This window comes from Chinchilla lanigera, unplaced genomic scaffold, assembly GCF_000276665.1.
Source record: "Chinchilla lanigera isolate Chin_1 unplaced genomic scaffold, ChiLan1.0 scaffold00010, whole genome shotgun sequence".
Lineage (NCBI taxonomy): Eukaryota > Metazoa > Chordata > Mammalia > Rodentia > Chinchillidae > Chinchilla > Chinchilla lanigera.
This window is the reverse complement of record NW_004955411.1, coordinates 35,009,420-35,024,680: the sequence shown is the minus strand read 5'-3', so window position 1 is coordinate 35,024,680 and position 15,261 is coordinate 35,009,420. Positions and strand designations below refer to the sequence as shown.

Below are 15,261 nucleotides of genomic sequence, written 5' to 3'. Positions count from 1 at the left end.
TACAGACATGTGCCGCCATACTGCTGACTTCTTGACTTGTCAACAAGTTCCTCATCATTTGTCTCTGACTTATGTTCCAATGGATATCAGCATCACCTCGCTCAGAGCAGAAGATTCTTGGTCCAGCAGCCTCAGGTTAGATTCTTTGGTTAAACTGGATGCCTGGCTGTCTTAGTTACTTTTACTGTTGCTGAGGCAAAATACCCAAACCCAAAGTTAAAGGATAAAAGGTTAATTTAGTTTATGATTTGTAGAGGTTTCAATCCTAAAGCAGTTGGTTCCAAGGATGATGGTTTATCATACTTATGCAAACATGTCTATAAAATTAAATAATCTATTAAATTAAAAAATTGGTATGCACCGTTTTTAATTTAATAGATTATTTCCTGGTTTATCATACTTATGCAAACAAGGGTGGCATTGCAGAAGAGAAACAGTTCATGGCGGGCTGAAGGTAACAAAGCAACAATGCATGACCACAGCTCTTTCTATCCCTTACATCTTATCCAGGATAGTTAGGGCAGCTGGCACTCGCACCCTTAATCCCGGTGCCCTTGATCCTAGCATGGCACCATGAATCAATCCCAATGTCACACACTCTAGATCCAGCCACCTGTGAAAAAGCCCCACCTGTGACTGCATGAGGCTTTGAGGGGACATCTAGACACAACCATAACACTGACTCCAAAAAAAGTCTTTGTAAATGTTTCCCTCATTTCCTTTTAAATTCATTTGTAGAGTGCTGCTCCCTGCAGAGGTCATTTCTGTGAGCTGATTACTACATAAAAAATATTTTCTTTTATTACTAGTTCAGAATTGGACTTCAGTTAGCTTAGCATGACCCTTATATGTCTCATAATGTGCAGGGCAAACTTTATCTGTCTTTCCCTTCTGGTGGCAGAAATTTTGTAATGTTACATTTCTGCCAGTTGACAGTGATAATTGAAACTGATGTTTAATCTAAAGCTCTCAAAGAAACTTAATCCTCTTGCTCACTTAAGATAGATGAATTTGTTTTATTTTTCTACAAGATCTTTCTAATGCATTTAGTTTCTGGTTTTGTAGGTTATGATATATCATCTTCTAAATAGACTTCGTATATAAAAGTTTAGCTTTATAATTAAATAATAACTTTTCATAATTAAGCTAAATAGCAGAAAGAAGTACTGACACAATTATTCTCAAATTATGATTGAATATTGACCCAAACTAATGAATATAGAGAATGAATATAACTTAATTTGTAGGGGTGGTAGGTAATTTATAATAACTCAATTTTTAAACATATTCATGAATAATTAGATATGAGTCAAATAATAATTTTAAAATATGAGCTTAATCACAAAACTCAATCTCCATAGTTCTTTTCATGAATCTATCTATTGCAAAATGCAAAGCACACTTGTAAATGCTTTACAATGTATCACTGTGGCCAAAATGCAGACAGATTGATACTGAGACCAGCAATGTGTTTATAGGTCAGAAAGGACCTGAATGGGAAGTCTCTTGTTCTGTGTTAGGTGATTGATAAGTTGGATAGTTCATATTGACATCTTACTGATTTTTTATGTATGTAGCTTCACCTCCTAGCCACAGTTTTATAGTAATATGATTATCTTTATAAGTGATGAGAAAAGCTAGTTTTAACCTGTAATATGTATTTTTACAGTTAGAAAAAGAATCTATGTCTTTTTACAGACTTAATATAGAATAATAGTGTAAAGCACTTTTTATTAAAGTGATTTAATAACAAGTTACATAATTATTTAATTTAATGGATTATTTAATTTAATAACAAGTTACATATTTAATTTAAGAACAAGTTACATGATTTTTTAATTTAATAGATTATTTAATCTGTATTTAGTTGAAATCGATTTGTTCTGTTCACACTTTGTAAAGAGCATGATGGTTTGTCTCAACATAAAGGCTCAGGGCACTTAGACTGCTCCAGGGTGGGGCTGGGGAGCAGCTCAGTGGTAGAGTGTAATATATTTAGCATGTACAAAGCCCTAGATTTGATACCCAAGACCACAATTAAAAGACTCTTCTCAAGTACCACAAGGCCATAGGGTAAGGAGGGCAGCCAGGTGCTGCCTGGGGCGGTTCCCCCTTCTGACTCATCGGCAGGGGGCTCCCAGCCTTCACACCACCCGGTTGGTGCTCAGTGACTCAAGTGCAGGGCAGGAGAGAGCCACAGGTTAGTACAATTGTTAAAGCTTATAAAACCCTTCCCAGCCCTTGAACCTACTCTTCTGCATCAGGGGAGTTAGTCTAAGGAAATAATAGAACACATTCAGAGACCTAGCTCCAGGTTTATTGATCTTGTCACTTGATAGCATCATCCATTTTGGAAGAAACCTAAATGTCCACTATAAAGGGGACTGGTTAAAGAAGTTAAATCCCTACAAAAGCTGATAAAAATAAATTATACATGGGGGCTTTCAAGCTTAAAAAATGATAACAGGAGAGCTCTTTATGCAAATGACATTGCATAAGGGAGTCCATACCTATAAAAAAGTAACAGGGCAGCTGCTCTGGGTGAGTTGAGGCAAAGGATCACAACCTCACATATTTGAAATCTCCTTTACCCTCCTGGGCTCCCGGTGTCACCTCCGTCCCATCACCGTGGAAGATCTGAGAGACCTGTTTGAGACAATATTTTAAATAAAAATTTATCGGCATGGAAAGATGTTCACGGTCTCCTACACTGAAAAGCAGATTTGAAAGCTCAGTGTAATTCCAATTTTATAAAAAATTTGTGTTTCAGTTATGCTTGTGTATGTCATAATCTGTGTGTGTGTGTGTGTGTGTGAGAGAGAGAGAGGGAGAGAGAGAGAGAGAGACAGAGAGACAGAGAGAGAGAGAGAGAAAATGCTTAGGAGTTTGGGCATTAGCTTTTAAAACTTTGAATATTGGTGTTTCGATTTTTTATTTTTGCTTATCTATTGACTTAATTTTAAAAAATGAGCATGTATTATTTTTGTAGCAAGAACATATCTTGTTGAAATACAGTTTTAAAAAATCTTACCTTTCAAATCTATAGTATTTGATAGAATATCAGTAGAGTAGTCATACGCTGGTATGACTAATGACCTTATAAAAAGGAGAAATTTGTGCACAGAGAACACCGTGTGTTGTTGAAGGCAGACAGCAGGTGATGCAGAAGCCTGGGAATGCTAAACTCATCAGCAAAGCACGAAAGCTAGGAGACAGGAGTGAACAGGCTGTTCCTCAGAGCTCTTGGAAGAAACCACCCCTGCTGATGTTTGACCTTGAACTTCTAGTCTTGACGGCTGTGAAGCAGTACCCTCTGTGGAGGACCACCTAGGCGACTCTCTTTGAAAGAGGAGCAGTTGCCTCCCTTTTGGCTGAGCCTGACCCTATTTCCATGTATTGATGTTTACAGAGCTGGCTAGGACGCTTTCCTTATCCCTTCAACTGGCTTTTAGCAGTGCATATCGGTCTAGCCGAGGTGCTGATGGTAGTCTTTGAAGATGGCAGGCCCCCAGACCCTCATTTTTTCCTTGTGTGAGCCAGGATGAGGCAGGATGTATGAGCCAATGCTCCATGCTGTCGGCTGGGATCAAGCCTTGGGATAGAAGCTATGCTTCCTGGGGCTTGAAAGATTACACATTAGAGCTGAAGCGTGGACCCCAAAACATTAGATTCTAGCTCAGTTGTGTTGTGCAGGTTACTCTTTCTACATATCCTCCTCTCTGCTTTTGCAGAGGTGGTTTCAGGCCTCCTACCTAGCCCAGCTCATGACACTCACCTACTTCCCACAGTTCTCACAGTCACTCATCCTCAAGCCACTCCTTTCTTCATGAATGAATAAAACCTGGGTTTGGCCTTGGGTTGAGGCCTTTGTTCTGGATGGCTCTCACTGTGGCTGGACTTAGCACCCTTTGGCTCTCTGTAACTACAGATATGCCTTAGTGTCTATGTTCTCACCGTGGGTTGCACTGGCAGTGGTAGGTTGGAATTAACTCCCTAGAATGCCAATAACTTTTCATGGGATTACAAATACAAACTTCCTGGGCTGCAAGGAGAACCAGGAAGGGTTCTCCATACCTTTCTGGTGGTCAAGGCACCTAGTCTGAGGTGTTTGATGTGAGAGGCCCAGGAGGCTCGCTCAAACATCCACCCCTACTTCCCCTTTCATCTCACGCTGCAGATCTGGATTGGTGATCCCAGGGATAAACTGTGGCCTATGATAAGGAAGCTGTTGGATGGCTTCCCATCTTAATCCAGTTAAAATTAAAATTCTCCTTTCCTCAAAAAGCTTTATGAAATGTAATTTATTGGGTATTTCAGGCACATGGAATAGGAGATAATATTTAAAGGGAAACTCCTTTAACACCTTTGAAATTATAGTTTTCAAATTATTGTTTCATCTATCATCTTTGAGACCCTTCTACCTATGAATATCCTCACTTACTCCAGAGTTTCCAAGGAGTTGATGCTTTGTTAACTCTTTATACGAATCCAATTTAACCAAACTGTAACAGGGTTGGCACTTGATTATTCCAGTATAATCATTGGCACAGTTTTTAGTGCTATAATTGTTGAAGACTGATCTTAGAATCTGAAAAGTGGCATATCTTATTTGCAAATGTTCAGTGTTGTATGATAGCAATAATATTGGAGGTATTATGAGGTAAAAATGGAAATTACAAAATAGTAATGTAATGGGATATTCTGAAGTAGAGGAAATAGAAAAGGCATGCTGGGAGAGAAAAACGTGTTTGTTCCCCACATTCTGGCTGTCTGTGCTCTCAGGCTGGGAGGCAGAAAGAGCTCATGGTCTCCTCGCTTACTGATTTAGATTGGCATATTTGAAAATACCTTTTGCCTATTATTCCGGTGTTTAACCTGCATATTTGATAATTAACTTTATAAGGACTTATAAGATAAATAAATGAATCTGATACTGCCAAAGAATGGGTGGAGGGAAGGGAAAAAAGAATTGCAATGTGTTATGCACAGGCATCAGTTCCCTACAATGAATATATTACATTATGTACTATAAACATGTACTAATAAAAATGTTTTTAAAACAAGAAACTAAAAAGCTAAAAAGTAAAATACCTTTTGCTCTTTAGAATGGATTTGCATTTTGGGAATAAAAATTTGATTTTTAAAGAAAATATATATTTGCTACAATTTAGCCTAGTTGCTCATAACTTTTGATTGATAGTTTATTTTAAAGATATGGTTAGAAAAATATATAAAGTATATTCCTCTATACCTAACTGGGATAGTTTTTAAGCTGATTAACTTTGCCCTATCCTTTTAATACTTTGATTTATTAATGCCGTTCATCATATACAAACTCGTAGAATACCAGGATGAAATTAAATATGTAAAGAACTTAAGAAATTCTTGGCTATGGGTATTGATACAACAAATGCTGATTTTAAATGTTCTAATTAGAACATTTTGTGCAATTTTGATTAAATATTTCTTTTGGCAGCTTAATTACCTTTAATCCAAGAATATTCTGCTTAAAGCTGCCAAGATGAAACAAAGCCAGGGGAGTGGCAGGGCAGTGGAGATGGAAGAAAGAGTGAATTAATTTCCTTGGGTCCAATTCACAAGAATTAATTTAGGCTGGTGTGTGTTCCCATGCTTGTTTTCATGTGGAAAGGTTTTTCTTTTCTAGTTTTTCCCTGTGATTTTGGAATCATTGACTCACAAACTGGATTTTTTTTGTTTTTTGTTTTTTTTACAAATATCCTCCATGTGTTTATTTTATTTATTTATTTATTTATTTTTTGTTTTTTTTTTCCCCCAGCACCGGGAATCAAACTCATGGCCTTGTGCTTGCCAGGCACGAGCTGTGCCGCTGAGCTACATTTCCGGCCCCTCACAAACTGGTTTACAGACATCTAGTCTCTTGCAAAAGTGTGTCAGTGTTCTTGAGATGGTTACTGTTATACTTTTTTTTTTTTTTGGTGGACCATGATAATCGGTGGCAAGGATGTGAAGCTATTTCTCCTAGCCACAGGACATTAGGCAAAACTCACTTTCTGTGAGCAGTTCTATGTAAATTTTATGCCTCTTCTCTTCCACTCAACTCTGACGTCATACAATGAATGTTTTCATAGGCACTAGGAGCTACTTTCCCTTTCATAGGGCAAAATATTAGTGACACCAGTTGACATCTTATGGAAGAGCTATTTAAGGTTCTGCTGTCAGCTCTTGGGACGACAGCCTCTGCTCCTTTGCAATGACTCCCTCCCAGATTGTGTCTGAATGCTGTCAGCTTTCCTCTGTGCAGTAAAATGATCCCCCTTGAAAAGTGTTCTGCAGATGGAATGTAGTGATAAGGTTGACAACACTTTACTCCCAGGCCCATATTAATTCTGCAAATAGCATTTTATTTTCCAAACTCAAACCTCTTTGGGACTCTGAGTTACCATTTTTTCCTCTTGTGGTTTGTTGGGAGAAAAGCTTGTATAGTGGTTAAAAGATAGCATAAAGTAGGCAGACTGCTCAGATTTCACCACCACCTCTCCACTTTGTAACTAAGATGGTTACTCAGAGCCCACTTTTCTAAGTGTTAGTTGAGGGTACTAACAAAGTCACCTTTGTAGCATTGTTGAGATGTGATTAAGTTGGTTTTGCAAAGTTCTTAGATTTATGTTAGCCACATACAAGTAGTTTGGTGAGGGTTAGCTTTCATTACTCTGTGTGTGTGTGTGTGTGTGTGTGTGTGTGTGTGTGTGTGTGTGGTGCTGGGGATTAACCCAGGGCCTCATGCATGCTAAGTTCTTGTTGCTGAGCTACACCCTCAGCCCTATTTTCATTGCTTTCTGAAAGCAACGAGTATTCTGTTATTCTAACCAATTTTGTATATAGCCAGATGGAAGGAGCTTGTAGTTTGATTAATTGTAAAATATTTCTCTACCATCCCATTTTCCCCTTTATTTCTTCTCACCTTGGATAGAAACTTATATTCTTTAAGTGGACAGGGGATTGTGTTACTTTTTTCTATTATGCTGGCATATACTTTTAAAAGAAATCATAGTGTTCCCGGCCACTTACATGCTCAGGTTCATTTGTTTGCTACTGATCAAATTAAAAGAAGCTATTTATTTTCTATTTATTTTGGTAAAAAAGGAAAAAAAATTTATTCAAAGCTATCTCCCAGGAGATACAGGGGCCCATTTGCCTCAAATCATGACCTCTCTGTGCACGGATGGGTAAGGGGCTTCAGGAAGGAGCAGAGAGTATAAACAAGGAAAGATAATGCAGCTCTCCACGTTTGCTGTGTCTCCTCCAGCCACCTTCAGCTCATTGTCCCTTTCCCCGTGGGAAGGACACTGGGCTCCTGCCTCCTGGGCCAGCACCTTCATGTTCTGCCCATTTATCAGGGCTGTGGAGGGGTAGGGACGGCTATTTTTGCCATAGGCCTGAGGAGGTTTGGAAAAGCCCCTTGTCTCCAAAGGAAAAAAATATCTCAAATTTAAAGCTCCATTTTGCAGTGCTGGTTACAACTGGATAAGAATAGCAATTTTTCTACAATGTAATATTTAGATATCTGAGAATTCTCTCCTTGGCTTTGGGTCTTGATGGAGTTAGAGGGCAAAGAGATTTGAGAGATGGTCCCTGCAGGCAGTGACCTTCTTCAGTGCCTCCACGTGCCCACCATTCAGGGCGTGGCCGGGTCCTCTGCAGTGGTGTACAAACTGTGGGGAGAGATGTGGGCATGGAGCTCCATGATCCGTGCACTCCAACTTCCTATTGGGCAGAAGCCAAGAGGGTCTGTTACCAGATAGAGTTCTGTGGGGCTTTTTTTCTATGTTCTTGGTGTTCTGAACAAAGAATTGGTTGAGACATGCAGAAAAAAATTGTGCTCTGTGGAATATGAGTGGGGCAGTGAAAAGGTTCACAGTGGTCCTGAGGATAAGGGAAAGGGGTCTTTTGTGCTCCAAATTCCTGGGTTATCTCTCTGTTATGCAAATAGGGGATTGAGAAAGGCCTGTGGAACACTCACTTGGTGTCATGGCACATATAAACTCTCCTGTCAGACAACTCACTTCTTGTTACATGTAAATGAAGGATCAGGACTGGTATCTTTGATTGGTTGTACCCACATGCAAATGAAGGATTGAAAAGAGCAAGTCTCTGATTGGTTTTGTGTATAGTAATGATGACAGTCACTGTATTGGGATTGTCCCTCCCCACAGGAGTGTTCCCCATCCTGTTATCCTGTCTTAGGTCTGTTATGATTGCCACCTGACATTTCATCATCTGTATATTATTAGCATTTGGTATGACATGATGTAGGGACTTCACGTCTTTGGGGGCCACTGGAAAACAACCTCCAACTTTAAAATTTAAAAGATTTTGTTTCGCTGGGAGAACTGTGAAACTCTTTGTTGGTCATATTTGCACCACTGTGGCAAAATATCTGAGTTAAATCAACTTAAAGGAAGGTAGATCTATTTTGGCTTACAGTTTCAGAAACTTCAGTCCATGGTCACTTGGCTGTGTTGTTTTCAGGCCTGTGGCAGGGAAGAACATCATGGTGTGGAGCATATAGCAGAGCAAGCTGCTCACTAAACAGCAGCCAGGAAGCAGAGAAAGAAAAACTGAGGAAGGAGCCAGGGATAAAATATAATCTTCAAGGACATCCCTTTTCCAGTGATTCTACTTCTTCCAATTAGGCAGCACCTTGAAATAGTCCATTAGATTGTGAATCCTTAAGTCAACCCATTTATGAGGCCGGGGTCTCCATGATTCAACTCTAAAGGCCCTACCTCTGAATGTTGCTATGTTGGAGAACAAAGCTTCAGTGTACAAGCTTTCAGGGAAACATTTAAGCTCCAAACTGTAATGAGTTCCTCATATGAAGATGGCACATTTAACAGTGGTTTATCCAATTTTCTCATTTCATTTCATTGCTGTCTTACAGATTGATGTTCTCAAGGCAGATCTGGAAAGCGCAGAATGGAAAGTTTTGGAAAATCTTATTCTGGAAGATGTCCTTGAGCAGATTGGACAGCTCATCTTTGAGATTCATCTCCACTGGCCTGGGTTTGAAGTCAGCGGCAGTGACAGCAGTGTTGTACGGTTCTGGTACAGTCTACTCAAAGAGCTAGAACAGAAGGATTTCAGGCTTTTTCACAGTTATAAAGATTTATCTAAACCTCAGCTCTTCCTGAAGAAAGAAATTTTCAATGCAAGTAGCTGTTACACTTTGAGTTGGGTGAATACAAGATGGAAATAGGACATAGGACTTCCTCAAAAACAGCAAGAAATATTGTGCAGAATTGAGCATGTCCACTGCTCTGGTCATCCAGCCTCTCACTGGCCTGTTATTACTGACTCAAGCAGGGCTTGTGTTATTGTTCCTGTAGGTATGTACCCGGCCGCCTGTGTGTGATGGGGCAGTTGATACTTGTTGAAGGGATGAGCTCTGTCACCCTCATTTCCTAAATGCAGGCTCTTTGTGTTTTTGCCTCTAGCAGTGGGAATGTTTGTCCTCCTTCACCTTCATTTGGAGCTAAACCTTCAGTTCATCCAGGTTTCTCTAAAATTCATTGTGTGCCTAGAGTCCATGAATTTACAAACACTAAAATTATACAAGTTTTCCATTTTTACTAAGTCGATATTCTGAAGTTCATTGTCCATTTCAAACTGGGTGTTTCATCTCCCTTCAGGTCATCTCTTTCAAGGTTTTGCTTCTCTACCTAGTCAGCGAACCTCGTGGATATCGAAATTCCTTCTCAGCCTTGGCGGAAGCCACACTGTGACTTTATAAGAACGACTGATTCTGGCTCCTGGGAATTCAGACATACCAAATTCTGACCTGAGTTTTTTAAAAAAACAAGACTATCAACAGCTTCAATTCAAGAATCTTTTCATGTGTAGCCTTAAGTCTCCTTTATTACTTAAAAATCAAAGCCTCCTCTGCCTCTTCTGCTTTCAAAGATGAATTCCCTGCCACAGACCTGCTTATGCTGTCAAATCTTTTCTTTTAAATACACTATCTCAAGCTCTAAGTATGTTTTTCCTTTCTGCCAGTTGGCATCATTTGTAAGACTATGTCCTGGAAATATCGAAGCCCCTGCCCCAGTGTTTCGGTGCTTCAAATCCTTTTTGTGTATTTAAAAAAAAATTAAGCAGATCATGCAGGTTCTCAATGACTCAAAAGGTTTCTGTCATTCCTGTTGATAGGACTAGGCATGTGCCTATGAATGCTTTACAAAAAATTGTTTTGAACAAGTTAATGAGTGTAAAATAAGACAAATTAATTAAGTATATTTCTGGCATTTTTTTTTAATCCTGACACTGTGAAAACTAGGTACATTGTTCAAATAATTTTTGGGAGGGAATAGAAATTGGGTGCTTTATCCCATCTCCCAGTCTTGTTCGTTTTTTTCTTTTTCTTACACATTCCATAGACATTCCCTGTGTTGGCTTTTTGGTTCTTGTAATGGTTTAAAAAACACTATTCTTCAAATAAGAAACCAAACCAACATATATTAGAATAGGATGATCGCATTAACTTGAGTTCAAAAGAGAACAGAATTCCTGAATTAGTTGTGAATTTTTAAAAATATGAGGTTTTTATTTTGAAATTCATAAAGCACAAATAAAGGATGTTGGGTTGAGAGGGCCAGCTTGCGTAAGTGTGGTTAGAAATGGCAGTTCACTCTTCAGTGTGAGTAGGCCAGTGGTGAACCTGGGGCCCGTGTGAGCCAAGGCACTCGGCATTGCCCCAGCAGCAGAGTATTCAGATTTAATTGCAGTGCTGGCACTTGATGATAAATATGTGGGTTTTGGGTTGCAGTTTGGGCCCTCGGTCTCTAAAATGTTCCATCACTGACAGGGATTTTAAATGTGCAGAAGCACCCATGAAATCTCAGAAATAGTTTGTACTCTTAGTTTGTATGACGTCATCTTCAAATCAAAGCTAACTGTAGTCCAGTTCTGTTTGGATTACACTATAGATTTTTTTCATAAAAAATTTATACACTATATGGTAAATATTCACCGAAGTGTGGAGTGTACTAGTCTTAAGTGTGTAGTCTGATCAACTTTTAGATATGTCCATACTGGTATTAAGATTTTTAATTCACAGAGTGGAAGATTTATGGCATTCCTGGAAGCTCCTATGTATAAAAGAAGTTAGCTAATTAATCCAGATTGGTTGTACAGAACATTAACTTCTTCACACTATATATATCCAAAGCAAGAACGGATGTACTGTTAAGAAGAATAAATCACAAACACACCCACCCTTACCCACCTACCAGGCAGACTGTTCAATAGTTGGCCATTTTTATGTATGCTTATTCCCTTCATGGGCAGTTTGAAATTTATGATGATAAACTAGTGGTTGCTAGGGTTTCCCTGCCTCTAGAATTGATTGTGTTTACCAGGGAGACCAGAGTTTCTTAACCGTAGCACTACTGCTAATGGGGACTGGACAATTCTTTGACGGGGTAGAGGGTGTTATAAGATGATCAGCAGTGTCACTGGCCTCCACCCACTGGCTGGCAGGAGCCACAGCCTCACCCCTCAAGCTGTGACAACCAGATGCCGGCGGACAGTGCCAAATGTGCCCGGGAGGGCAAAACTATCCACTGGGGGAAGTACTGATGTGGGCTGTGGGAGGAGGGCCAAGCTGCTGTAGTGCTGGTATTTGCAGGTAAAGGACAGGCAAATACAAGATCCTCTGTGGAGGAACGGACAAAGCAGTAGCCATCACCCCCAGAACCACCACAAAATGAGCATAAACGGAATACAACAAAAAAGCAAACACAAGGTTTACTATTTACAATATGCCAGGTGCTTTGCATAAATCGTTCCTAATTCAATAATCCAACAAAGAGGTGTAATGTTTCCAACTGTACGGGTAGAGAAAGTCTGAGAAGTTACACAGTTTATTCAAAATATTCAACTAGGCCCTGTGGAATAGGAATCCATGCTTCAATCTGTCGGGTCCCACAAGGACTGTGCTGGGATCCCACCACCACACAGCCTCATAAACATTACCAAGCATGATATGCTGCATCAGAAGGTCACTTGATTTGCCTCCTTATTAGTGTAGAGGGGGAAAAACTACCTTAGCAAAAATGAACAAACTGAAGGTCCACCAATACTTATATCAGGGATAAAAGTAAACTCATGAATATATAGTGTTGTTCATGTAAGCTTTTCTGCCTTGGTTGTAAAATCTTACAGTAAATACTGTCCAAGATTTGAATTTCTTAATTATAAATGTTGGACTTTACAGTTTGGATTAAACCGGCAAGCCAGGCTCATAGTTTGGCCAGTTTTAAAATAAAGGCCTCATTTAAATGTGTTTTTCTACATCATAATAAAATGGCACCCTCAAGCTCAGTTAATATAATTGTTCTTTACTGCTGGAGATAAATTTATGCTTGCTTTTTAAGTAATAACAATTCTTTTTGTACTAGCCAATTGCTGATAGTTTGTAAATTTTACCTGATGCCAAAATATCTTTCTTTTACTTACATTAAAGAGATGAGTTTTAGTTCTATGAACTCATAACCGAGATTCAATATTTTTTAAACTGCCTAAAGATTATATTTTTTTGAATAATTTTATCATCTCTGTCCCTAAAAATTAAACTGTACAGGGTTAATGTCAGCACACTTTATGTTTAGAATTATATGGGAAAATGCCAGTCCTTAACGTTTTAAAACTAACGCTGTCTAAAACCAGTAGCTTTATAGTCTCATATACAATGAGTGTAACTAACATTTTCTTAGTATTTAGTTTTGTACTGTAAAATTGAAGCAAGGGATTTTTTTGGGTGGGGTCCAAGTTTGAATTCTAAGCTGGACTGCTTCAATAGAGAAGCCCAGTGTACACTGGACTGTTATTCAAATAATAGGTACCAGTAGATCTGTTGAATAACAGGATTGTAATTAATGACAATGAACTGTGTACTCAAAATTTGCTGAAAGATTTTAAATGCTCTTACCCCCTAAAAATGCTAAGCATGTGAAGTAATGGATGTTATCTTGATTTAATCATTCCACATACTTACATATACACTCAGATAATTTTTTTCAGATAACATTCTTATATGTGATAAGAATATGTAATTTTGATTTAATTTGAAAAAAGTACATTCCATGAAATACTTTGGACATATTTATAGAAAACATACAGATACCATCTTGCAGTACAGTAAGTCCCGAGGGATCCCAAGGGACCTCACATTGTGCAGAATTTGAGACATGAACAAGTCGTGGAAGTAGCTCATGGGTCTGCTGGATGTTGTCACAGTTGTGCTGCTGTGTGCTCACTGTACAGTGCAATAGTGTGCAGGAGTACAGCGCTCAGTCAGAGCCCAGGGTGTCCGGGAGCAGGAGGAAAAGCAGTGGTGATGTGGAGGGGATGCTAGGAAGCACAAAGCAATACACATTGTGTATCTGTGTCAAATGTATGTAAGACTCACTTTGTTGGACTTTTGAACAAATCCAATTTACAAACATTCTCCAGGAATGGACTAAGTTCAGGACTTACTGTAGTGCTATAGTGTTTGCAAGTGGCTGTGGTCCTAAGTGACCCATGGGGTCCTCTTCCCCTGTAACCCCTCCCGTAAGATGCCTAGACCTTCCTGACAGAGCAATTAAAGGTTAGTGCACAGCTGATTAATAGAGCGACTAAAGGTTAATACCCAGGACTAGAGGGGGCCACTAGGCCTTGATGCAGCCTTGTGTCAGCTCCTATTCTGCTTTGTCTTCTGCATAATTGTCACTGTGTGGTGGGGCATAGCAGCATCCATTCCAGGGTGGGCATTTATAAAAGTCCAAGTGGGCTCTATAATATTAGTGAGAAATCATAACTATGTATGGATAGAAAGAAATAAGTATCTGATTACAATGGATTTCTCAAGGATTGATGTCAGATCTAATGTGAGCTACTTCCACGACTTGTTCATGTCTCAAAATCTGCACAATGTGAGGTCCCTTGGGATCCCTCGGGACTTACTGTACTGCAAGATAGTTTCTGTATGTTTTCTATAAATATGTCCAAAGTATTTGCTGAGGAACAACTGCCCTCCCTTTAGTTCCCGCTCTTCCTCCCTAGTGGCCTCCATTTTCTCTGTCCTCACTCTGTATCTTAATGGGTCTCCTTGCACAGTGTCTGTCTGTGTGCGTCAGCAGCCCCAGCGCCTACCATGGAACCTGTGAAGGGTGCTCCATAAGTATTTGCTGGAGATAAGCACAAAAAGCTTTTTTACATTAGAATTATTTCATCATCATTTACTACTGAACTTTTCTCCAGCGTTAGAAACCCCTTTGGAAATTAGATGGATCATTCTCCCCTACTGTTAAATTTAGGCACAATTTGTATCCGGGTAGGAGGTTATTTCCACACTGAAGGGCAGGGGCTGTTTTTATGCAAATGACTCAAGTAACATTGTGTTTATTTGATAAAATGGACATTTTGGGAAAGTAAAATCAAGATAAAAGACATTGCATATTCCCAAGACTGAAGTATGAGTCAAGGAAGTTTCCGTGTGGGAAAGAACCACAGAGGAAGTGATGGAAGGGATCAGGAGAATGTCTTTCTGGTACAGGTTTTGTTTTGCCGAAGGATGAAACCAGCATTATCTGAGTAGCTGCGTTTCCCTTACACTACCTAACAGAAGCAGCAATCTCTATGTCGGCCATGTATGTGTGTACCTACATTTATATACCTATATTTTCATCTTTTGTTAGTTCATTGTTTATTTACCCACTGATCAAATAAACATTTTATAACATGAATTTTGAGCCAAATGCTACAGCAGCCATTTTTCCATTGATCTTTTCTTCTTGGTGCTCACCTTGCGTAGTCTGTATTTCAATCATTTTATAATCCACTAAGAATGAATGCTGCCCATTAAACTGTGACACATCAGTGATTTTCACCATAGTCCTATTCAGAGATGTCAAATGTGAAAAACACGCACCTGGTGTCAGTATCGCCCAGGTCTTATATGGAGATCCACACTTAAGATTGCTAATGGATCCTGTGACCCGGATGCCACTTACACTCCTTTCCCCATGTCTGAGTTCATTACGCTCCCCATATGATTCCCTGTATTATTCTGAATCCCACATCTTGGTATTATGATTCTACATAATCCTGAGGTGATACTGAGGCCAGGTTCAGTCCACGCTGACCTTCTAGAAGCCTCTGTGCGTTGCTGGTGCTATGATTCTTACAACTGTCATCTAAGTGCTCAGTATTTCTCTTGTAGGCAGTGTATAAACACTGTCC

General features: G+C 39.3%; 1 protein-coding gene across 5 annotated transcripts in view; it reads left to right on the top strand.

Moving 5' to 3' along the window:
- The window catches only part of Mettl24 (methyltransferase like 24), a 104,801-nt gene extending 90,030 nt beyond the window's left edge, over positions 1-14,771 (top strand). For 4 of the 5 annotated variants that reach the window (XM_013510826.1, XM_013510827.1, XM_013510829.1 and 1 more), the window contains one exon: positions 8,924-14,771. In XM_013510826.1, coding sequence (XP_013366280.1) covers positions 8,924-9,238 — 315 coding nt within the window. In that variant the 3' untranslated portion in view covers positions 9,239-14,771. The remainder of the gene's footprint in view (positions 1-8,923) is intronic. The other variant, XR_001232829.1, reaches the window with a different exon arrangement.
- Positions 14,772-15,261: the final 490 nt, after the last annotated feature.